This window comes from Saimiri boliviensis, chromosome 14 (genome assembly GCF_048565385.1).
Source record: "Saimiri boliviensis isolate mSaiBol1 chromosome 14, mSaiBol1.pri, whole genome shotgun sequence".
Classification (NCBI taxonomy): Eukaryota; Metazoa; Chordata; class Mammalia; order Primates; family Cebidae; genus Saimiri; species Saimiri boliviensis.
This window is the reverse complement of record NC_133462.1, coordinates 19,085,167-19,110,994: the sequence shown is the minus strand read 5'-3', so window position 1 is coordinate 19,110,994 and position 25,828 is coordinate 19,085,167. Positions and strand designations below refer to the sequence as shown.

At 41.6% G+C, this 25,828-nt stretch overlaps 1 protein-coding gene and 1 pseudogene across 9 annotated transcripts in view; both read left to right on the top strand.

Annotated features, from left to right (window-relative positions):
• ZNF571 (zinc finger protein 571) overlaps positions 1-25,828 on the top strand; it is a 31,777-nt gene that overhangs the window by 1,782 nt on the left and 4,167 nt on the right. For 3 of the 9 annotated variants that reach the window (XM_074386442.1, XM_074386445.1, XM_074386440.1), the window contains exons 2-4: positions 11,516-11,602; positions 13,814-13,940; positions 17,363-17,478. In XM_074386442.1, the coding sequence (XP_074242543.1) occupies positions 13,861-13,940; positions 17,363-17,478 (196 nt within the window). In that variant the 5' untranslated portion in view covers positions 11,516-11,602; positions 13,814-13,860. Of the gene's footprint in view, positions 1-163; positions 1,950-2,397; positions 5,759-11,515; positions 11,603-13,813; positions 13,941-17,362; positions 17,479-25,828 lie in introns of those variants that run through there. The other 6 variants (XM_039467141.2, XM_039467142.2, XM_074386441.1 and 3 more) reach the window with 5 other exon arrangements.
• LOC141581110 (protein HIDE1-like) lies at positions 20,321-25,092 on the top strand (annotated as a pseudogene).

Sequence of the window (25,828 nt, the reverse complement as noted above, 5' to 3'; positions counted from 1 at the left end):
GCCGGGCGCGGTGGCTCAAGCCTGTAATCCCAGCACTTTGGGAGGCCGAGGCGGGTGGATCACGAGGTCAAGAGATCGAGACCATCCTGGTCAACATGGTGAAACCCCGTCTCTACTAAAAATACAAAAAAATTAGCTGGGCATGGTGGCGTGTGCCTGTAATCCCAGCTACTCAGGAGGCTGAGGCAGGAGAATTGCCTGAACCCGGGAGGCGGAGGTTGCGGTGAGCCGAGATCGCGCCATTGCACTCCAGCCTGGGTAACAAGAGCGAAACTCCGTCTCAAAAAAAAAAAAAAAAAAAAAAAAATTTGAATATGGGTATACCCCCATATTCAAATTTTCCTAATTCTTTCAAAGACATATTTTTACAGTAGATTTGTTCAAATCTGGATCAAAATAGAGTTCACACATTGCACTTGGTGGCTAAAACTCTTGAACTTCTTTAATCCATGACAGTTTCCCTCCTGTGTTTTGTTTTGGTTTGTTTTAATTGATGCTGCTGATTTGTAGAAAAACTAGATCATTTGTCCTGTAGAATATTCTGTATTCTGCTTTTAGCTAATTGCTTCCTTGTACTGTCATATAATTTTTTTCCATTCCTTCATATTTCTGTAAACAGGCAGTTAGATCTAGAGGCTTGATCAGATTCAGATCAGATTTTCCCTAAATCACCTTTTTAGGGAAAAGTAATTAATAGTTGGCACTGTGCACTTCCTATTACATCACATCATGAGGCCCTTACAGTCTGGTGTCCCACTTTCAGTGATGTCATATTGATGTGTTTAAATGCTGTTCATTTAATCCTTTCCTCTTTTGCACCTAAATTAGCATGCGTTCTCAATGAGGGCGGAGGATATCTCAAACTTGTTTGTGACAAGGAAGAGCCCAAAAACTCATAGGTATTACAATGATCTGTGGTCCTCCAAAGGGCCACAGTAGATATATATATATATATATAGTATATCTATGGTAATCAAATTTCATGAGAGTGGTAGCTATTAGAGCAAAGTATCTAAAAAGGCTCCTAGGGATATGGCTATGAAAAATTTTAAAAAGGATAAGAAGCACTGACCTGAAGATTATAATGTCCACTTATGATTGATACCAAGATTCATTCTTTTTTTTTTTTTCCTCTGTCACCCGGGCTGGAATGCAGCAGTGCGATCTTGGCTCACAGCAGCCTCCAACTCCTGGTTCAAGTGATTCTCCTGCCTCAGCTTCCCAAGTAGCTGGGATTACAGGCATGGGCCACCACGTCCAGCTAATTTTTGTATTTTTAGTTGAGATGGGGTTTCACCATGTTGCCCAGGCTGGTTTCCAATTCCTGATCTCATGTAATCCACCTATCTCAGCCTTCAAAAGTGCTGGGATTACAGGCATGAGGCACCACACCCTGCCCATTATTTCATTAAGGGTTACATATGGTGATTTGTAAAAATTCTCTCAATTCCTTCAGCATTTATTAGCTACAGTTCTTCTATATATAATAACTTTTCTTCGTCAGGTATTTGATTATTATAAAGTACAGTTTATGGCCAGGCCTGGTGACTCACACCTGTAATCCTAGCACTTTGGGAAACTGAGGAGGGCAGATCACCTAAGGTCGGGAGTTTGAGACCAGCCTTACCAACATGGAGAAACTCTGTCTCTACTGAAAATACAAAATTAGCTGAGCATAATGGTACATGCCTGTAATCCTAGCTACTCAGGAGACTGAGGCAGGAGAATTGCTTGAACCTGGGAGGTGGAGGTTGCGGCTGAGATCCCACCATTGCACTCCAGCCTGGGCAACAAGAGTGAAACTTGGTCTCAAAAAAACAAAACAAAACAAAACAAAAAACCCAGTTCATATGGAAAGGCAGATTAATTGATTTGATTCTTTATTTTTATGTACTAATTTTCAGATAAATGAGTTGATGCCCTACAAACTTCTCTAAGGAGTTCCAAAAGTGAGTTTGATTTGAATACCATTTGTTTTAAACTATTGCTAGCATTATTCTTTTTTGTATCAAATTGCTCTTTATTAAGCCAGTGCTAGTCCTTTCCAGGCAGTTCCTTTATCTTTCTGATGTGATTTTAGTAGAGTTGATAGTGTATTTGCTTTCTGGCAGAACAGATCCCAAGATCACCTTGTACATTTCCTATGCCAGGCCTGAAATGACCCATTTCTCTAAGGAGTTTTGATTCCTCTTGTGGTATATAGTGTACAGTGATCACTGTGTGGGCATTAAAGTTTCTCATTGCCATAGGGCTGTCATTTATTGCAGGCCATTTCATGAAACAAAGCTAATAACTTGTTTTTAAACTATAAATCATGGATCATGAATTTATAATAATAGTTCAGACAAGTAATATTTTCTTATTTGATTTTTTTTTTTTTTTTTTTTTTTTTGAGACAGAGTTTCGCTCTTGTTACCCAGGCTGGAGTGCAATGGCGCGATCTCGGCTCACCGCAACCTCCGCCTCCTGGGTTCAGGCAATTCTCCTGCCTCAACCTCCTGAGTAGCTGGAATTACAGGCATGCGCCACCATGCCCAGCTAATTTCTTGTATTTTTAGTAGAGACGGGGTTTCACCATGTTGACCCGGATGGTCTCAATCTCTTGACCTCGTGATCCACCCGCCTCGGCCTCCCAAAGTGCTGGGATTACAGGCTTGAGCCACCGTGCCCGGCCCTTCTTATTTGATTTTATACTTGTATCTCTCTTTTATGCTAACAGTATTGGTTGCCAAAACAATATAATTTATCTTCTTTATTCTAAAATATAATTGTTTGAAAACAACAAGTGTTACTACTGTTAAGATAGAGAATGCATTTTAGATTTCTTTTGGTTTTTATATTTTGCTGTATTTAAGGTTCATGGATTACATTTGGTTATGCCTCTTTAGTCTCTTAATTAAAAATCAGTACTCACATAGCAGTGATTTTTAAAAAAATTTTATCTTTATATGGTATTACACTTACAGAAAATTTGCAAAAATAGTAGGAAAAAACTCTCATAGGCTCCTACATATTTACCAGTTTTTAACATTTTGCTTTTTTGTTTGCTTATTCTCTCTACATATATACTTTTCTTCTGAACTACTTGATAGTAATTTTCAGACATCATTTTCCTTTATCTATAATTATATTACTGTATTTTCTGAGCACAGGGACTATAACTGTAGTTCATTGATTAAAATGAAGAAATGTAGCAGCGTTATAATAATTGTCTAATCCAGAGTTCGTAGAAGAATTTCACCAATTTTTCTAATTTTGTCCTTATAACCTTTTTTGCCCCTTATCTGGCGTCCAATCCAGAGTCATATCTAGGATCATTTAGTTACCACATCTCTTTAGTCTGTTTTAATCAGAAACAATTCCAGGACTTTTCTTTGATCCTTTGTGATCCTGACTTTTTTGAAATCTACAGGCCAGTTGTTTTGTGGATTGTCTCTCAGTTTATATGTGTTTGTTGTTTCCTCATGATTCAATTCAAGTGCGCATTTTTTTGCAGGAATACTGCTTCAGTTCATTGCCCAGCACCTTCAGTTAGTTGGTCTTTATATTATGTCCAGATCTATAGGCGTATCTTTAAGGAAGTTAGTCCAATAGGATCTTAATGGTATTGGAATCAGAAGCCTTCTCAATTTAGTTTCAATTTGAATTTCTCTTATTTAAATGAGGATGAACATATTTTAAATGTTTAATGGCCATTAACTTTTCTTTTTTGTGAATTGCCTGTTGTCTATTTAAGATAATGACTATCTTTCTCTTGATTATTTTCTCTTGATGTTTAAAATACAGCTCTTTGGACTTTAGGAGTCTCTGTTTTTCCTTTAAGTTGCGGATATTTTCTCCCATTTTGTCATCTGTTTGTATTCTTTAGACAATTTTTAAATGTAGTAACATTTATTCATATGATTGTAAGACATAGTTTTTTTTTTTTTTTTTTTGAGACAGAGTTTTGCTCTCGTTACCCAGGCTGGAGTGCAATGGCACGATCTCGGCTCACCGCAACCTCCGCCTCCTGGGTTCAGGCAATTCTCCTGCCTCAGCCTCCTGAGTAGCTGGGATTACAGGCATGCGCCACCACGCCCAGCTAATTTTTTTTATTTTTAGTAGAGACGGGGTTTCACCATGTTGACCAGGATGGTCTCGATCTCTTGACCTCGTGATCCACCCGCCTCGGCCTCCCAAAGTGCTGGGATTACTGGCTTGAGCCACCGCGTCCGGCCTGTAAGACATAGATTTTTCCCCTCTGAAGTTAAGAATGACAGTCTGTTTTTCCTTCTAGCATTTTTTTTTTTTTTTTTTTTTTGAGATGGAGTTTCGCTCTTGTTACCCAGACTGGAGTGCAATGGCGCGATCTCGGCTCGCTGCAACCTCCGACTCCTGGGTTCAAGCAATTCTCCTGCCTCAGCCTCCTGAGTAGCTGGGATTACAGGCATGCGCCACCATGCCCAGCTAATTTTTGTATTTTTAGTAGAGATGGGGTTTCACCATGTTGACCAGGATGGTCTCAATCTCTTGACCTCGTGATCTGCCCGCCTCAGCCTCCCAAAGTGCTGGGATTACAGGCTTAAGCCACCGTGCCCGGGGGTTTCCTTCTAGCATTTTTATGATTTCTTTTTTTTTTTTTTCTTTGAGATGGAGTTTTGCTGTTGTCACCCAGGCTGTAGGGCAGTGGCAAGATCTTGGCTGTCTGTAAGCCCCACCTCCTGGGTTCAAGCAATTCTCCTGTCTTAGCCTCCCAAGTAGGTGGGACCAGAGGCACCTGCCACCATGCCCAGCTAACTTTTGTATATTTTGTAGAGACTGGCTTTTGCCGTGTTGGTCAAGCTGGTCTCGAACTCCTGACCTCAGGTGATCCACCTGCCTTGGCCTCCGAAAGTGCTAGAATTACAGGCATGAGCCACTGTGCCCTGCCAATTTATTTTTTAATATTTAGATCTCTTATATATTTGGAGTTAATTTTGGTATGTCGTATAAAATGGGGATCCAATTTTACCTTTCTCCGGTAACATTTACTGAATAATCCATCTTTCCTGAGAGGTGAGAGATTCTATTCTGTTACATTAATCTTTTTTTTTTTCATTCATATGCCAGTATCCAACTATTTAAAAATAAAATTTCAACTTTTAATTTTAGATTCAGGGGGTACATGTACAAATTTGTTACATGGGTGTATTATGTGATGCTGATGTTTGGGATATGAATAATCCAGTCACCCAGGCAGTGAGCAGAAACCTGATAGGTGACTTTTCATCCCTTGCCCTCCTCCTCCTCCTCTCTCTGCTCTAGTAGTTGCCAGTGTCCTTGTTCTCATCTTTATGTCTATGTGTATTCAATGCTTAGCTTCCACTTATAAATGAGAACATGTGGTATTTGGTGTCGTTTCTGTGTTAATTCACTTAGGATAATGTCCTCTAGCCACGTCCCTATTGCTGCAGAGGACATGATTTCATTATTTTTTACAGTACCCAACATTTAAATTTTTGTATTTTTAGTAGCCATGTTGGCTGGGCTGGTCTCAAACTCCTGACCTCAGGTGATCTACCTGCCTCAGCCTCCCTGGGGTTACAGGTATGAGCCACTGCACGCAGCCAACCCATGTATTCTTTTTTTTTTTTGAGATGGAGTTTCACTCTCGTTTCCCAGGCTGGAGTGCAATGGCACGATCTCGGCTCACCGCAACCTCCGCCTCCTGGGTTCAAGCAATTCTCCTGCCTCAGCCTCCTGAGTAGCTGGGATTACAGGCACGCGCCACCATGCCCAGGTAATTTTTTGTATTTTTAGTAGAGACGGGGTTTCACCATGTTGACCAGGATGGTCTCGATCTCGTGACCTCATGATCCACCCGCCTCTGCCTCCCAAAGTGCTGGGATTACAGGCTTGAGCCACCGCGCCCGGCCAACCCATGTATTCTTAATGGAGATGATATTGCCTCCAAGGAGGTGAAAATTGGTTATGGGGGAGGACAAAATCTTAGATAGTACAATGGCTTGTGGTGCTTCAAAGCTCGGCTATACCCAACAGAATCTTATTTCTCATTATTATTATGAGACAGAGTCTCACTCTGTCGCCCAGGCTGGAGTACAGTGGTGTGATCTCGGCTCACTGCATCTCTGCCTCCCGGGTTCAAACAGTTCTCTGCCTCAGCCTACTGAGTAGGTGGGATTATAGGTGCCCACAACTACACCTGGCTAATTTTTGTATTTTTAGTAGCCATGTTGGCAGGACTGGTCTCAAACTCCTGACCTCAAGTGATCCACCTACCTCGGCCTCCCTGGGATTACAGATGTAAGCCACCATGCCCAGCCAACCCATGTATTCTTAATGAAGATGATATTGTCTCTAAGGAGATGAAAATTGATTAGCAGGGAGGACAAAATCTTAGTACAATGGCTTGTGGCGCTTCAAAGCTCAACTATACTATAAAATAAGAGACAAAATCTTATTTTCATTATTATTATTATTATTATTTTAAGACAGAGTCTCACTCTGTCGCCCAGGCTGGAATGCAGTGGCAAGATCTCGGCTCACTGCACCTTCCACCTCCCGGGTTCAAGCAGTTCTCTGCCTTAGCCGCCCGAGTAGCTGGGATTACAAGCACCCACCACCACCCTGGCTAATTTTTGTATTTTTAGTAGAGAGGGGGTTTCACCATCTTGGGCAGTCTGGTCTTGAGCTCCTGACCTCATGATCCGCCTGCCTCAGCCTCCCAAAGTGCTGGGATTACAGGAGTTAGCCATGGCATGTAAACTATTTCTCATTATTTACCCTCTCTCTTACTGGTTTTTCTTGGTATCACACAAGCAACATAGATGTTAACAGCTCATAAATTACACATGTATCGTGTATGCAAGATCAATGCTACCAAAAAAAAAAAAAAAAAAGGATCAGTGCTACAAAACTATTGCAAGTGAGTGGCCTTAGTTGGAGAACTTGCTCAATCTTGAAGTCATATTTCAAGAGGCAGCATGCTGTGTGCACACTGGATGTTGTTCATATTTGACCCTCAGTGCTTTTGTTTATGCCATGGCCTAGAGAATTAAATTACAGTTAAATTAAAATAGTTTGTTTTATTATTATACAAAAGATACTCAAGCTGTGAAATAAAAAAACAAATCCAGACTTAGGTAAGGAATGACTTTATTCACAGGAACATCGCAGTAAGGGAAGTGGTGTTGTAGCTGGGAGAACACTTCAAGCATAAGATCTGCAAGCACAGCAAAGGTCAGGCATAAAGGAATTTTCTTTTATAGGGAAGAGTAAACAGGCAAGAAAGAACTAGATTCAGGGGAGTGGGATGAGTGGAGGGGTAGTTGAGCTAGAGATGTTCTTTTCTGTAGTCATCTGGTGAGAGACTTGAATCCCTGGTAAGGGGTTTGTTCTGTGTTAGTATGCTGGCTGAGGATCAAGAACAGGCCAGAGTTTCAGGACCTGGGAGAAGAGAATAAGCCTGATTGAAGTTGGTAGAATGAAGTAGTGAGCATTTTGCTCAATGGTGTCTAATTTTTCTGCTAATCATTTATGAGACAAAGCATGGGAATTTGGAGGTTCTGTCTGGCTTTGTCATAGGTTAAAAAAGAAAAGGGAGTCATCCTTGAGTATCATGTAAGCCATATCGGGAAGGGTGGTTATTTGCATTCAGCGCTTTCCCAGTGCATAAAGGCTGGGAGGATATCTGAAATGGTGGTGGTTTTCCAACATCACAGGGCTTGGGTAAAGCTTAACATTGTTAAATCCATCAATTGTGTCAAGTGCTGTAAAGTCAAAACATTGAGGATATCTAAACAAAGATCTAGCAACTAATTAGTGAAAAGTTTATTCTGTTTAGCAAAAGTTCACTAAAAATTTTTAAGAAATTGATTTTTTAATTGTTTTACTTTTTGCTGGAAAACTAGTTTTGAGTGAATTTTTAAAATTGCATTGCTTTTATGTTATATAAATTGCTGACTTCCATGTCATATGATGCATTATAATTTATAAGTAAATAAATTAAAAGTCACTTAGCAAATACAGTTATAAAGTTAAATGCTATTAGCTGTTTTGTTTTAACTTTTTAAGAAAGGTTTTTCTTCTTCTTTTTGAGATAGAGTCTTGTTCTGTTGCCCAGGCTGGAGTGCAGTGGCATGCTCTCGGCTCATAGCAACCTCTGCCTCCTCGGTTCAAGCGATTCTCCTGTCTCAGCCTACCAAGTAGCTGGGATTACAGGCGTGTGCCACCACGCCAGGCTAATTTTTGTATTTTTAGTAGAGATTAAGTTTCACCATGTTGGCCAGGTGGTCTCAAACTCCTGACCTCAGGTGATCAACCTGCCTCGGCTTCCCAAACTGCTGGGATTACAGGCCTGATTAAGTTTCACCATGTTGGCCAGGTGGTCTCAAACCCCTGACCTCAGGTGATCAACCTGCCTCGGCTTCCCAAACTGCTGGGATTACAGGCCTGAGCCACTGTGCCTGGCCCATTTTAACTTTTACTTAAGATTCTTACTTAGTCATTCTTAACCTGTTTTGAATACAAAGAATAAGCTCTATACTTATCCTTTTTATTTATAAAGCACAGGTATACATGTATAACACATAAATAGATATCTAGTATATTTTTCCTATTAAAATTTCATCTTGGGGGTATGATTTAGAAAATAAATGTCTAAAATCGCTCCTGTAGGGAAGATAATGGAAATTAGGTTGAGAAACATTATACTAGCCGTTTGTTAAAATCTATTTTTATGTGTTACAGGAGTATTTTACGTTTTTTCTCCTATATGTTTTATGCATTCTTGTTAAGCTTATGCCTTGGTATTTTGCCTTTTTTATGACTTTTCTTTTCTTATATTTCCTGTGTAGTTATTGTTTTATATATAAAAGCCGTTTCTTTTAATGCTAACTTTATATCCCGCTAGTTTAGTTTCTCTTATTTGTTGGAGGTTTTTGTTTTCATTGAGTCTCATGGGTTTTTCTCAGGCATGTGATCATATCGGCATATAGAGAGGGTTTCGCATCTTCTTTTCCTGTTCTTATTGCTTATTGTTTTTTTACATTGGTTGATAAACTGTTTCATATAATGGTAGATGGTAGTGAAAGTTGTGAGTATTCTTGCCTCGTTTCTATCATGTTAAAATAGCCATCAATTTCTATTTTTTGTGTTTTTCAGAAATGGATAGTGAATTTTCCCAATGTTTTTTGACCCTTACAGAGATAATATGATTCTTTTCCACAGATCCGTTATTATCATGATCACAGCCTGATAGGTTGTTCCTGCCTGTTGCTCCCCCAAAGCCAATGAGAACAGCAGATATTGCAGCAAAAACAGAATTTAATAATCTTAGGGGCCAGGTGCAATGGCTCACACTTGTAATCTCAGCACTTTGGGAGGCCGAGGTGGCCGGATCACGAGGTCAAAAGATCGAGACCATCCTGATCAACATGGTGAAACACCATTTCTACTAAAAATACAAAAATTAGTTGAACATGGTGGCATACCACCATACACCTGTGGTCTGAACTACTTGGAAGGCTGAGGCAGGAGAATCGTTTGAATCCAGGAGGCAGAGGTTGCAGTAAGCCGAGATTGCGCCACTCCACCCCAGCCTGGGTGACAGAGTAAGACTCTGTCTCAAATAATAGTAATAATTATGATTATTGTCATTATTTCAGGGCTGTCTAAGCAAGGAGAATTGGAAGAAATCTCTCAAGCCCATCTTACCAAGAATTTGGAGGCTAGGGTTTCTAAAGGGTACTTTAGCAGGCAGAGGGCTGGGGAACTGGAGAAATTGACTGGCTGGTAATGAAATCACAGGAGCTTCTAATGGTGTCTTCAGACAGCTGAGTCACTTCCAGGAGCTGGTAGAGGTAGTTCTCAGGAACAGGTGACATCTCTTGGCCTACCAAAATGCTAAATCTGGAAAAGTATCTCAAAGACCAGTTCTTTAGGTTTCATGAATGTGTTGTTATCTCTAGGAGTACTTGAGAAAATTTTAAATTTTGTGACCTGCAGTTACTGTGACTGGGGAAGTAAGCAGTTTACAAAAAAAGAAACTAAGCACTGGCAGGTCATTGTTTATGCCCAGACTTTAGCAAAATCCAAGCCTCTGCCATAATTTTAACCTTGCTTTATGTATGTGCCTCTAGTCTTCAAGCAAGGAGGGGAGTCAGTTTTTCTTGCCTCCAAATTTAACTATAAACTAAAGCCTTCTCATAGTTATCTCAGCCTCCATACTAGAATAAGTAAAACAAAATTTTAACCTGTAAGTTCAGAAGCAAAATGGAGTCAGTCATGTTAGATTTTTCTCATTGTTTATGATTCTACAGAGGTGATTTCATCATGAATTATATCAATGTACATTCTAATATCAAATCAACTTTTTGATACTGGGCAAGTCCAAGTTAATCATACTTTTAAAAAAACTGTGCTTGTGGATTTTTGTTTCCTAGTATTTTATGTCAAAATTTTGCATTAGTATTTGTGGCATAATAAGAAATAGAGGCTGGGCATAGTGGCTCATGCCTGTAATCTCAGCACTTAGGGAGGCTGAGGCGAGAGAACTGCTTGAGCCCAGGAGTTAAAGACCATCCTGAGCAACACAGTAAGCCCCCCATTTCTACAAAATATTTTTTAAAATTAGATGGTTGTGGTGACGTGCACCTGTGGTTCCCCAGCTATCAGGAGGTTGAGGTAGGAGGTTGAGTTAGGATCACTTGTGCCCAGGAAGTCAAAGGTGCAATGAGCTGTGATCCTACCACTGCACTCCAGCCTGGGCTGTAGAGAGAGATCCCATCTGAACAGCAACACGAAGAAGAAATAAATTAGGTCTTTGTTCTTTGTTTCTGGCACAGAGCTCCTAAAAATCTTTGGAATATTTTGAGTGATGAGAATGTCTCTCGTTGTGCATAATAAACCACTTTTGATCACATCTGAGTTCGTGCTAATGAGGTGACTTAGGGTGGGACCCCCCCTAGATAGCCTCAGAAAGAGGCTCTCACATGCTTAATGAAGAAAATTACAAATTGTCATGATTGAGACTTAGGGTATGCTTGACTGCAAGATTCTGGGAATCATAAATCAGGATGAGGCTGTGACCATGAACTCAGGCATTTGTGTTCTGATAGAGACTGTTTTCATCTGTTGACCCTGATGTCTCTATCAAATGTCCGTGAGTCTAGCTGATGTTCATGATGTCTGAAAGGAGGCCACATTTTGGTCTCTGAAGCCCCTCCCTAAGATTGGGAGCAAAGCACCTCACTTAGTGTTTGGGTCCAGGGGGATAGTGTAGGGCTCCCTGGGCATGTCCCTGTGCTACTGTGGAGGAGAAGATGCTCTGGGAAAATAGCAGCACCTAGGGTCCTGTTTACCATGGAGATTAAGGAAAGGTCTGGCCTGAATCCCTTCTGCTGCCTTCCATTGGGTTTGTAGAAGGACTGAGATTTTTCCCAAACTCCCAAAAATGGGGACATAAAGGTAGTTCTGAGGAGTTAATTTTGTGGGCTGTGAGCCAAGTCTAATCTTGTGGCTTTTTTTCCTTCTGCAGCACTGGCTTCTGTGGACTTCACACACCTCCAGGAGAGGAACCCAGAAAACTGATCAGTTCTGACAGTTCTTAAAAACCATGCCCCACGTGAGTTACTGTTTCTTTCCTTTTTGAAGCACAATGATTTTGTTGTATAATGTGAATACCAGATTTATTTATCCCAGAATTTTCTGCCTTGTTTGGTCCCTTAAGGGAACTGCTCCCAAGCTACTCTCCCATTCTAGCAGGCCATAGTACCAAAGAGCCCTTCTCCTCAGTGCTTCTCCCTTCTTCAGACACGTTTTAGATGTTCATTCGACAGGTAATTCTACATCGTCCACATGCATAGTCTTCTGCCAAGAGCTCTGAGGGAACAGAAATACCTCCTTTGAAGAACGGTACACATTAGTACCACAGTTTGGTGAAGTAGAAATGAGTGTTTAAATGTGACACATGACAAAGTTTGATCTTCTCTACCAACCTGGGTTTTACACTTCAAAGTGACAGCATTTTTGGTTGGATATTTCTAGTCTCAGTATATGGCAAGATTTTCTGTGATGCTTTTAAATTAGGTCCTATGAAGGAAGGGCTCTTGTTCCTGATACAGTTTCCTATTGCTGCTGTAACTAATAACCACTAATGTAGCAGCTTAAATCAATACAATTATGATTTATATGCCTGCTGGTCAGAAGTCTGAAATCGGTCAATAGGGCTAATATCAAAGTATTAGCAGAGCCATGTTCCTTCTGGAGGTTCTAGAAGACTGGAGAATCTGTTTCCTTATCTTTTTCTGGTTCTAAGCATTTGTCCACAGCCCCTGGTTTGTGGCCTCTGTCTGTTTTCAAAGCCAGCAATCACAACATTTTGACCTTTGCTGTCATCATCACATCTCCTTCTCTTACTCACCTGCCTCGCTCTATCACTTATAAATACCTATGTGATTACATTGGACCCAACCAGATAATCCAGGATAATTCCCTCTCAAGGTCCTTAATTTAATTGCCCTTCTAAAGTCCCTTTTGCCATGTAAGGTAAGGTATACATAGGTTTTGTAACCAAACTCAGCTCCAGGCCACTCATCATTTGAAAGCCAAAAACTCAAGAGATGAGCATTGGTGAAAGGAAGGTTAGCTTTATTCAAGAAGCCAGCACCTCAGGGGAGGCAGTGGACTAGTGTTCAATGACCACTTCACTGAGTTGTGTTTCCACATCAGGGGTTTTTAAGGGAAATCAGGAAAAATGATGATCAAAACATTCTTGTGAAACATTCTTGTGCAGTCTCAGCTCATTGCTTTCTTGGTCAATGTTTTGTGGCCTTCTGTAGTTGTTATCAGCCTATTCTTATCAGGCTAGTCAGCCCATTCCCAGAGTTGTTAGTCTGCATATTTTCTCTCATCTCTGTTGAAGGTCCTGTTTTCCTGAGGCTGTTTTAGTGAATAATCTACAAAGTCAAGCAAATTAATAATTATATTTAAGCAACCAAGCTTTTCTTTAACATTGAGTCAGTACTGTTACTGTTTCAGGGATTAGGTTGTGGACATGCTTGGCCGGGGCCGGGCAGGGGAGAGCTTTATTCTGCCTACCACAGCCTTCTTGCCCAGGAACCAATGAGAGAGGATGATCATAGTCATACCTTGCTGTAGCCTAGGAACATGGAAAGTAGGAACACATAAAACATGCCAGATGCATACCGTCTTCAGAACTATAGATTCTAAGAGCCCAAAGATATTAGAGAATTTGTCAATTCAAATACTCCCACATAAGCAGATCATTTTGTATATAAAACAGAAATATCACATGTCCATTTTATTCTGTAACATTATATTGTAACTTGTTGAATCTGAGTCTTCAAAAAATTCTTAGGTTATATTCAAATTTTATTTTCTCACCTAGAGATTTGGTAAACATTTTTTGGAAAAAAATATTTTTAAAAGTCTTTTTCTTTAAAGGCAGAAGGGAGAACAAGAGCTTGTATTTATTGAAAATGTACTAGTTATTAAGGATTTGAAAGCCTAATCTGTGCAATTAAAATCTGCTGTGAAATAAATGCATGTAGTAGTTTATTGAAATGAGAAACTGCACACATCTGGCTTTTTAAATTCTCAGACCTTTCTGGATAATGGAATTGTTCTGTTATGTAGATGAAGTTTTGTCTATGGCAATAGGAATGATAGAGAATCATGTTAATACTATGGTTTAGGCAACCAATTTCCTGTTGTTTTGTGTTACCCCCTTCCTTCAATTACCACCTTCATTTTCTTTTCATTTCACTTCAGAACCATTGCCATATTTTCACAAATGATGGATTTGTTGTTTCAGTTGTTGGTGACTTTCAGGGATGTGGCCATTGACTTCTCTCAGGAGGAATGGGAATGCCTGGACCCTGCTCAGAGAGATTTGTACAGGGATGTGATGTTGGAGAACTACAGCAACCTGATCTCATTGGGTAAGATAATCATATATAAGATTCAGAATTTGTTCCCCATCATTTCTGCCTCATTCATTGTCAATTTCTGATCTCCATTCCCTAAGGAAAGGCTTAAGTTTGAGTGGAAGTAGGAATGGACAGCTCCACTGTTTGTCTTTTTATTTTTCATCCTTTAGATTGTCACATCTTTCTCTGTCACTTCCTGTCAGTGTCTCCCTTCTTTGATAGCCAATGGACTGGATTTGAATCTGGGAATCCCTTAGCATGACCATCTACCATTTCCTTTATTTTAAGCTGGATATGCAGTCCCTAAGCCAAATGTATTTTTCTTATTGGAGCAAGGAAAGGAGCCCCAGCTGGTGATGAGAACCATGACAAGAAGACAGCTCAGGTGAATAAGGGCTGGTCACACAGTGTCACCTATTGCTACAGCTGATCTGTAGGTGGCAGCACTTTGAGATGTTTGTGTGAAGCTCTCTTCAAAGGCCTGTGGAAAGAAGGCTCGAGACCTAGGGAGAGCAGGAAGGTTGTGTCTTTGAGTTCCCAGTGGAACCTCCCTCCCATTTCTGACTTACCACTCTTCTTTTTTACATTCTCTCTCTTTTTTTAAATAAAACCTTTGGTCTGGTCTCTTTTGGGGACATTGCTTTTATCTATTTTTCTAATTAGTGTTTTTTTTTTTCCCAGTTACTCTTTTACAGTTAAACTTCAGTAAGTGTCTCTAGCAAGCACATATCTATTGAGAGCTTGCTATATTCATAGGTTAGTACCAGGAATGATATAGCTCAAGGAAGGTAACATTTGACTTGAGACCTGAATAAAGTTGGCTATAAATCAGGGAAATAAATGTGTGTTCAGGCAGAGAGAACAGAAGATCCTGAGATAAATTAAGCTTCACTTGCTTGACAATCAGAAAGAAGGCCAGTGTGGCCACTGAAAGTGGAAATTAGAGGCAAGGTCAGAGAAACAGACAGAGATCAGATCATGTAGGACCTTCTTGGCCATTGCAAGCAGTAAGATTTTATTCTCAGTGTGATAGTGAGCGCCTGGCTGATTTTTTGCAGATAAGTAAAGGATCTTTGTTTAAAGGTCACTGTGAGTGCTATGTGGGCAGTGAGGATAAGATTGAAAGCAGGAAGACTAATCAGAAGACTAGTTCAGAAGTTCACACTAAAGATAATAATGGCTTGGAATTGGGTTTAATATGTGGAGGTGATGAGAACAGGTTATATTTTGAAGGTAGAATTAATACCTTCATAATGGTGTTATTTTGAAGATTGGCAATAGAGGCATCAGGGTTTGGAAATCTGGAGAAGGCAGTCAAGAGTTATGTATTTGATATTTTCATTAGATGTCCGTGTGGTAAAGTTAGATAAGCATTTGGAAGCCTATGGGTGGAGGGATAGTCAGGACTGAAGAGATAAATATGGGATTAATCTTTGTATTGAGGAGCTGGATGACATTTTGAAGGGAATTGGTTTAGATGGAAGGCAAGGTACAGTTGAAGGACTAAACCATGCGGTATTCCAGCATTCAGTCAGGAACTAATCTAGCAAAGGAAATTGAGGACTACCTGAGTAACCTGTGACCTAGGAAGAAAGAGTGCAGGGTACTGGAAGCCAGCTGACAAAAGGAAGAAGCAGTTAACAGAGAGATGATGCTAAAAGGTCAAGTAAGAGGAAGGCTGAAAATTGGCCATTGGATTTGGCAAGGTGAAGAGTGCTGCTGACCCTGACAAGGTGGGTTTGGAAATGAGAGGAACAAAAAACTCATTAGAGAGTATTTAAAAGAGAGTGAGAAAGAAATAAGTCAACAATAAAAACTAGAGTGGGACAGTGAATTAACTCACCAGACAGCGTTGAGGGCCCATTTGAGGAACCCTCAAAGTTACAAATAGAGTTTAAAAATATTTTAGACTGTTAAGAACAGTTCTGTAATAATTAGGGGAAAGAAGTGTGATTACAGTTTGCATATGTAGTGTTATTCAACTACATAAAAATCTATGGAACAAATTTAGGAAGGAAATATGGCAAAATGTTAATTATAGTGGTAGGAGAGAAAGAAAAGCAAAAGGTAGAGACAGGAAGCATGCATACCTCTTTAGAAATTTTGCCACTTTCCTGATTCTGTGATTCACCCTGCGGATCCTATCTACTGCAGGGTAAACCACAGAATCAGGAGAGGTTTCTGTTTTATTTTGTTTTCAAAGGAGAGTCTTTAAAATGGTGGTAAGCTGGGCACAATAGCTCAAGCCTGTAATCCCCCTAGCACTTTGGCTGAAGTGGGTTGAGTTGCTTGAGACCAGGAGTTCAGGACCAGCCTGGGCAACATAGCAAAACCCCATCTCTACTTAAAATAGAAATTAGTCAGGCATTGTGGCACATGCCTATTGTCCCAGCTACTTGGGCGTGTGAGGTGAGAGGATTGTTTGAGCCCTGAGGTTGAGGCTGCATTGAGCCATGATCACACCACTGCATTTCAGTCTAGGTGACAGAACAAAACCACGTTTCAAAAAAGTAAAATAAAATAAAATAAAATGCTGGAGGGGTGGGTATAAGGGCAAATGATCTGCTAACTTGAGTGGTGGTGGTAAAAAAGGGGCAGTTGCTTGAAATTGTGCTTTGAGAGTTGTTGCTGTTATTGGTAATAACATCCTTTGACATTATGTGTTACTGTGTTAGTACGACTTGTGCTCATTACTGTTGAACAGAGACTAATCTACTATGGATTTGACAGTTGGGGGCAGGAAACATGATGTTTGGGAATGAAATGATTAGAATATAAATAAGTGGTCCTATTATTGTAGGAATAGTGAAAGAGGTGAATAAATTTTAGTTTCCTTTTTTCCCAAGGGGGGTCTCATGTTTTAAGGCATCCGTGTTCTTTGGTGATGGATTTTAAGAACAGCCATGTTTCAGAAATTTTAATGGAAGTAAATAGTGCTAGAATTGTTGAAAAAAATAGGCCAGGCGCAGTGGCTCACGCCTGTAATCCCAACACTTTGGGAGGCCGAGGTGGGCGGATCATGGGGTCAAGAGATCAAGATCATCCTGGCCAACATGGTGAAACCCCCATCTCTACAGAAATACAAAAATTAGCTGGGTGTGGTGACAAGTGCCTGTAGTCCCAGCTACTTAGAAGGCTGAGGCAGGAGAATTGTTTGAACCCAGGAGGCGGAGGTTGCAGTGAGCCAAGATCACACCACCGCACTCCAGCCTGGTGACGGAACAGGACTCTGTCTCAAAAAAAAAAAAAAAAGAATTCCATGGATATTTCTAGTTTTGGTATTTAAACATAGATGCTGATCACTTTTCAAAGTGTTAGAGTGGAACTAATTCAAGTATAATAGGTGTCTTATTTCACATTGTGTTACTATAAAGGTTGCCTGAGGCTGGGTAATTTATAAAGAAAAGAGGTTTATTTGGTGCGTATTTCTGCAGGTTGTACAAGAAGCATGGCACCTGTGTCTGTTTGGCTTCTGGTGAGGACCTCAGGCTGCTTCCATTCATGATGGAAGGTAAAGGGGAGCCAGTGTGTGCAGAGCAGAGATCACCTGGTGAGAGAGGGGAAAAGTGACAGGCTTTTTTAAAACCAGCTCTCTTGAGAACGAGTTGAACAAGCGCTCACTCACCCTTGAGGGAGGGCATTAATCTGTTCAAGAGGGACCAGCCCCCATGAGCCAAACACCTCCCACCAAACCCCATCTCCTAAGACACCATACTGAGGACTAAATTTCAACATGAGGTTTAGTGCGTACAAACCACATCCAAACCATAGCAGATGGTATTTCATGTTGTATATCCATCAGTATAATTGGAGTGTTGTTGTGGCATGCCTGGTAAATCAAGAAAATGTTGTGGAAAGAAAGTCAGTTTAACACCTACAAATATAAAATGGATTTTTGGCTCAGGTTGAATGTGTAACTTGAAAATATGAGAATCAGTGAAGAAATCCTGTAATGGTGAAGATGGCACCTATTGATAGAACATGTTAGAAATCTGCTGCAGATTTTTATTATGTATCATGGGGATTGATGTCTGCTAATGAGTTAGCTAGAACCGTTCCTGTTAGGCCTCCAACTGTTAGTAGAAAAACAAAGCCAAACCTCATAATATAGCTGGAGATCATTTATTATTACCTCCATGTAGGGTTGCTAGTCAGTTAAATCCTTTAACTCCTGTGGGAATAGCAACAATTATGGTAGTGAATATAAAATACGTTAAGGTGTCAATGTCTGCCTGCTGTAAATATATGGTGGGCTTATATGATAAAGTTTATGAGCCAGATTGATATTATGGGTCATATTATTATTATTATTTTGACACAGAGTCTTACTCTGTAGCCCAGGCAGGAGTGCAGTGGCGTGATCTTGGCTAACTACAACCACTGCTTCCCAGGTCCCAGTTCAAGCAATTCCCCTGCCTCAGCCTCCCGAGTAGCTGAGACTACAGGCGTGTACCACCATGCCCAGCTAATTTTTGTATTTATTTATTTATTTATTTATTTTTTTAAGTAGAGATGGGGTTTCACCATGTTGGCCAGGCTAGCCTTGAACTCCTGACCTCGTGATCTGCCCACCTTGGCCTCCCAAAGTGCTGGGATTACAGGCATAAGGATCATATTATTTCTATATCCAAATGGTTCTTTTTTTCCCCCCAGAATAGTAGGTAGCAATATGTGAGATTATCCCAAAACCTGGTAAAATAAGAATATATGCTTTTGGATAAACAAACAAAACAGAATAAATGATGATCTAAAATTGGATCTCCTTCTCCAGCTGGATCAAAAAAAGTATATTAAGGTTATGGTCTGTCAGTAGTATGGTGATGCTCGTTGCTAGTACTGGGAGAGAGAGTAATAAAAGCATAGCTCCAATTTTTTTTTTTTTTTTTTTTTTTGAGACGGAGTTTCGCTCTTGTTACCCAGGCTGGAGTGCAATGGCGCGATCTCCGCTCACCGCAACCTCCACCTCCTGGGTTCAGGCAATTCTCCTGCCTCAGCCTCCTCAGTAGCTGGGATTATAGGCACGCGCCACCATGCCCAGCTAATTTTTTTTGTATTTTTAGTAGAGATGGGGTTTCACCATGTTGACCAGGTTGGTCTCGATCTCTCGACCTTGTGATCCACCCACCTCGGCCTCCCAAAGTGCTGGGATTACAGGCTTGAGCCACCGCGCCCGGCTGCATAGCTCCAATTAATAGTGGTGTCTGATATTAGATATGGCTGGTAGTTTTATAATTGTAATAAAATTAGTAGCTCCCAAAATTGATGAAACACCTGCAAAATGTAATGAGAAACTTATATTTTGATGTAAGATCTTCAGAGGCTTCTGCATGTACTATATCAAGCCATCTTGAGTTATTTTATATGGTAAAAGCTAAGGGTCCAATTTCATTCTTTTGCATATAGCTAGCCAGTTATCCCAGCACCATTTATTGAATAGGCAATTCTTTCCCCATTGATTAGGGCTCACCTGTTTTCTGATGTCACAGTACTGCTGCTTCCTGTTGAAGGGGGGCTCCTCTACAGGGCCTGTGTGAGTAAGTGTTGTTTCTGGTGGTGTCAACTAGTTGGGTTGGTCTCACCTCAGGCCCTGGGGGAAATGGTCAGGTGCCAGCAGAGTTGGAATGGGGCAGGTAGTTTCCCAGTTCCCAGGCCCCTCTTTGTCCCACTGGACAGCCTGTGTGAGTCCTATGGGGCTGGACTGCAGTCAGGCTAGCCCAGAGTTCAGGTGCTGGCTATGATGTGGGGAGGTGGGACAGGTTGGTTCCCAGGTCACTGGCCAAACTGTCATGCAGGGTCCTACAGAATGCTTAGGTGGTGGGAGCCCAAGGGAATATTACAGGTATGTGGGGGTTGGATTTTCAGAAGGGCTCTGGTCTGCAGGTGAAATGTTCAGGTGGGGACAGGGCAGCTGTGCTGTGGTCCTTTCACTGGAGAGGGCAGGACTCCTGCAATGGATACTGGCAGCTGCGAGATTGCAAAAGTGCATGTGGCACGTTTGCACTTCCCTTCCTCTCAAACAATGCAGAACTTCACTGTTGGGGGCATGCAGTGGTGCCAAGTGTTATCTGTTACGTCTGGGAGTTTTGCCCCAGAGGAACACAGAGCTGCAGCCCACCGCAAAGTTTAGGCGGAGGTGCGGTTGCTGCGCTGAAAGTCTGAGCTGGTGAGCCTTAGCCGCCTCAGAGGAGGTAGGGCATGGGTTTCATGGTCTGCTATCTGGGAAGTTCCTTGTGGAATGCGGAGGTGTGCCTGCCTGCAGAGTTCAAGTGGGGACAGGGTCACTGTGCTGCAGCGTTCAGGTGGGGGCGGGTGGAGCTGAGCCTTGCCGGGTGAGGAGGGAATGGGCAGTCTAACCACTCCTCAGCACTGTGACTGCAGCCTCCACTGGAACTATGGCAGCTGGCACGAAGCTGCTCAGGGATCTGGGGCTTGTGCTGCTCCACATGCGCTTGAGCAGTGCCTCTGCAAAAACTCTAGGTAGCTTTCTGTGTTGGTCTAGTGGCCCAGGTGTTGGGGCTGGGGTTTCTCCTCTGCCCAGGATTGCAAAGGTCCATGTGGGAAGTCTGGCTTCCTCAGGGACTCTCACTCACTCAGTTTCACCATGTTCGGGAGATTCTCCCACTCCGTATCAGTCCCAGGAAGGTACCTGCCTGGCTTCTCTCCTCTCTGTTCTCTGTTGGCATCCATGGTAAATCCTGACATGGTCTTTTAGACCAGTAGTCCCCAACCTTTTTGGCATCAGGGACCAGTGTCATGTAACACAGTATTTTGGGGTGGGGTGGGCACGAGAGGGGATGGGCGAACTGGTTTTGGGATGAAACTCTTCCACCTCAGATCATCAGGCTCAGTTTCCTCACTCCTTGGCAATCCCAGCACCGTCCATCCGGCTGGTGCCCCCATACCCAAGCAGCCAAGAGGACCCCATCCATGTCACATGCGTGGTCCCCAGGGACTTCCCGGGAGCGAATTTCACACTGTATTGAGGGGGGCAGGTGGTCTAGCTCCTGCAGGCCCCCCTGAACCAGTGCAGAGTGACGTTCAACCCGAGTGGCAGCAGCAGTGAGGCTCCAGGAGGACCCTTCCACCACCAGTATTGATAAGCAAGCACAACCAGCCCCAGCTGTCAGACCTCAGCGAGTCCTTGAACATCTCCTTCCCAGTGCCCACTTGGATCTTGGCGCTCTCCCTGAGCCAGCTGGTGTCCTCCTCCTCCTTGCCGGGCTGGTAGCTGTTGCCCTTGTGGTCAGAAAAGTTAAACTCAAAAATTTACAAGAAGAGATGGAGAATCCTGCTGGGCCCAGATTAACTTCGACACCACAGACATGTCCTTTGATAACTCCATGTTTACCGACTCCCCGAAAATGATGCCAGAAGAAGACCCAGCCAGCTTGGATGATCACTCAGGCACCACCGCCACCCCCAGCAACTCCAGGACCCAGAAGATGCCCACTTGCACATCCTCCTCGCCTGAGCCTCCGGAGTTCAGCACTTCCGGGCCGGCCAGTGAGGCTGAGGGCTGGGGGGGGGGGCCTCCTCTGTCTCCAGGCATTCGGGGCCTGAGGTCCCTGCAGCCACTTCTGGGGAAGGGGGTCTCTGTTGGCTGCTTTCTCAGGGAATTGGACAGGAAATGAAGGGGAACCCTGGCCTTGGGATTTTCATCACAGAGGACTGGGAGAGGGGGCACAGGCATGGGCCTGTCACTGGACAGGCAACAAGAAGTTCCCCTCTCATTGTGATGTGATTTATAGATAGAGGGACTATATAGCCGTAATTAGTATATAGTCCTATTTGGTTAATGGCAAAATTAGATCATAAAAATGATGTAATTTCAAATAATTCTCCATTCAGGTTAATAGTTGATAGTAAGGCTATCAACTGCTAACTCATGCCTCCATTTATAACAATATGGCTTTCTAAACTTTTAAAGGTTAGAAGTAATCTGTTGGCCTTAGAAGCCAAAAAATTGGTGCAAAAGGCTAGGTTAGTTAGGCTAGCCCATATTTATCATGTTTCTGTTAAAGGAAGTAATGTCTGTAGTTTGAGAGCTAATAGTACAGATGCTCCTCTACATACATTGGGGTTACTTCTGGATAATGTCAAAAATATTGTTACATCATTCCATGTAACCCCTTGGTAAGTCACGGAGCATACTGAATGTTGTATTGCTTTCTCACCATGGTAAAATTGAAAACTCGTAGGTCTAAGTGTCATAAGTTGGGGAACCTTGTGTATGGTTTGGCTGTGAATTTGTTCATAGTTTGAATTTGGGTTTTTTTGTTTGTTTTTGTTTTTTGAGATGGAGTCTCACTCTGTCATCCAGACTGGAGTGCAGTGGTGTGATCTCAGCTCACTGCAACCTCCACTTCCTGGGTTCAAGCAGTTTTCCTGCCTCAATCTCCCAAGTAACTGGGATTACAGGTGCCTACCATCATACCCAGCTAATTTTTATATTTATATTAGAGATGGAGTTTCACCATGTTGGCCAGGCTGGTCTCAAAACTCCTGACCTGAGGTGAGGAAAGTGCTGGGATTACCAAGTGTAAGATACCATGCCTGGAATCATAGTTTGAATTTGTAAGGCAAAATCATTTTGATGTTCTGCTGTCATGGGCAGTTATTAGGGCTGTGGCTCCTGTAAAACTTCATGGCATTTAGATGAGAAAAGCTATAATTAGTAATGCTATACGAGTTACTGAGGAATACACAGTGAGTGCTTTTAAGTCTGTTTAGTATGAACAAATAGAATTTGTTATAATTATTCTTCATAGTGGTAAGAAGTGGACAGGCTATATTCTCCTGTTAGTAGATTTAAAATTATAGTAATTTGTATTATACTCCAGCCTATTAATTTTAGTAACGTGGCTGCAGGAACTGAGCGCAACATTTGGGGATTCTACATATGCTTTTGGTAATCAAAGGTGGAGGATATAAAGGGGTAGGAGTTTTTTGTTGTTTTTCTGTTTTTACTATGACTGCTATAATGCCTTCTATTTATAAGAGACTATTCAGGAGTTTGGTAGTAGTTGAATTCCATAGTACATTCTTAAAATAGTTAATGAATCCATGGAGGTTTAGATATAGATTAATTCCGTGAATAGGGGTAAGGAGCCAATCAGTGTATGGAACAAGAAGTGAAAGTCCTGTGTTTAATCATTCTATGTGGCTTTCTCATTGGGTAATAATAAGCGTTTAGATTAGAGTTGCTTCAAAGAGTCTCTAGAATACAATTCATTCTGTGACGGTAAATGTCATGATTAGGAGTACTTGTAGAAAAATTAACATTGAGTACTTCTCGTTGTATATCTGATTCCTTGGTGAGTTGGTGCTGATATAATTATGTCTATATTTATGTCTACCTTGGGAGAGGTTAGGTGAAGTGAGGTAGAGGGAAAGACATGAAGGAAAACATTATTTCTGGGCAAGTAGTGTACTCGAGGTTTCAATAGGATCAAGAAGGTGAAGAGAATAATCAGAGGGAAGGTAGAGGTTGTAGAGGATTTTGTAGAAAATACACCTTGAGTTCCAAAAGGCATAGTTTGGAGTGAAGTAGGACATGGATGGGATAAGAGTCCCAGTGATGATCAATGACCCAGGAAGCCAAGGCTTTTAACAGTGTTGAGATAACTCAAAGATATCAGGCATTACAGGACTGGCCTCTAGTGGTCTTTTAGGGGACAGTAGGTTTTTTATTATTTTTTATTATTCCTTTTATAACCTAAGGACAGTAGGACTACCACACTAAGAGCTTATGGAAATTGAGATCTCCGTGGACAAGCCAGCCTTAATAGCAGGATGTGGAGGTCTTATGAGCATCCAGAGCTATGGAGGCTTTCCTTGCAGACTGTATTGAGTAGAGTGGCTGTCTTAACAGAAGACAGATTACTGGAACAGCATGCTAGGAGCCTGGGATTGGAGACAGCTTCTCAGGAAATGCAAAAGTACATAAAGTTTCTAGTGAGCCCTGAAAGAATGAAAAACAGGTTAGGAGACTGAGTGTAGAGAGAAGAGGGAAGAGCATTCCTAGCAGAGGTAGCAGTGTACTGCAGGCCACAGGAGGGTGGAGCTTGGTGTACATGAGGTATTAAGAGAGGCCTTTGCAGCTGGAGCCTCGTGAGGCAAAGGTGCCACAGGGAGTTGGAGAGGCTGACTGGAGCCAGGCCAGGCCAAACCTGCTAGAAGTTATGAGCAACACTTTTTACTGTTTTTAATAAAACAGGAAAGAAAATAACAAAATATGAATATATAATACATAATAGCAAAGATGATTTTATGACATACTTGTTTTATGTTTGAGTGTATGTACTCAGTCATAATATACATTTCTTACTATGAGGTTACAGTCAAAAGAAGTTTGAAAAATAGTGCAGAAGAGTTTAGATTTTATCCCCCAATTTTTTGCAGGCTATTGAAGAATCTTAAGACAGTGACATAATGTGATTTTCATAGTTACTATTCCATTCTGTCTGCCAAATGGAGATTAAAACAAAGGGTCTCATAACATTACCAAGTAGGTTTTGGTCGTGGTTCAGGATGCTTTGGGGCCGGGCGCAGTGGCTCATACCTGTAATCCCAACACTTTGGGCAGCTGAGGTGGGTGGATCACTTTAGGCCAGGAGTTTGAGACCAGCCTGGCCAACATGCTGAAGCCCCCATCTCTACCAAAAATATAAAAATGAGCCAAAGGCCGGGCGTGGTGGCTCACACCTATAATCCCAGCACTTTGGGAGGCCGAGGTGGGTGGATCACGAGGTCAAGAGATCAAGACCATCCTGGTCAACATGGTGAAACCCTGTCTCTACTAAAAAATACAAAAAATTAGCCGAGCATGGTGGCGCATGCCTGTAATCCCAGCTACTCAGGAGGTTGAGGCAGGAGAATTGCTTGAACCCAGGAGGCGGAGGTTGCGGTGATCTGAGATCGCGCCATTGCACTCCAGCCTGGGCAACAAGAGCGAAACTCCGTCTCAAAAATAAAATTAAATAAATAAATAAATAAATAAAAATGAGCCAAGCATGGTGGCACACACCTGTGATCCCAGCTACTTGGGAGGCTCAGGCACAATTGCTTGAATCTTGGAAGTAGAGGTTGCATTGAGCTGAGGTCAACGCCACTGTACTCCAGCCTGGATGATAGAGTGAGACTTTATCTCCAAAAAAAAAAATAATAATAATAATGCTTTGGGCTTCATGAGTGTCAGCACAGGTATTGGTGATAAGTTAACAGGTTCAAGGGCTACTTAGGAGATATATTCAGTAGGACTTGATGGGGTAAAGTATAAAAGAAACTTCTTAAAATGGCTCCACCTTTTCGCCATTTCGTTGTCTTCACTCATCACCCCTTTTGCAGTTTTATTTTTCACCATATTGTTTTTCATTAATTTAATGACAATAAAAAGAGCTGCTACTTAATTGAATACATTTTTATACGTACCCCTCATTCTGGGCATAGTTCTGAGACTTTGGTATTCCAACCTTTTTCTTCATTCCTCTAGATTTCTGTTTAGCACCTTCCTATGTTCTCATAGTGCCTCCTACCCCAGAATCATATTAGATTTATATTTTTTCCCATTTTTATTAGGCCACTAGCACATAGGTAGCTGTTTCGGGTTCCAGCTGAATTTATTTGATTCCTTATAGAGTTCCCTTAATCACCATAAACCCATTGATTTCTTTCAAAGTGTTTTATAAATCATATTGTTCTTCTATAAAAGAAACGAAATAAAAGCAGGATCTATCTTGTCCCAAGATATTTTGCTGACATGAATTGGTGTTAAACTGAGCTGTGCTGTGTATATGGCAGGGTTGGGGTGGTGGGTAGTTGCTTTTGTTTTTACAATTTCTTTTTGCTTTTCAGCAAAAGCATGTTTTCTCAAGTTTCTGAGGCTTATTTCTAAAAGACAG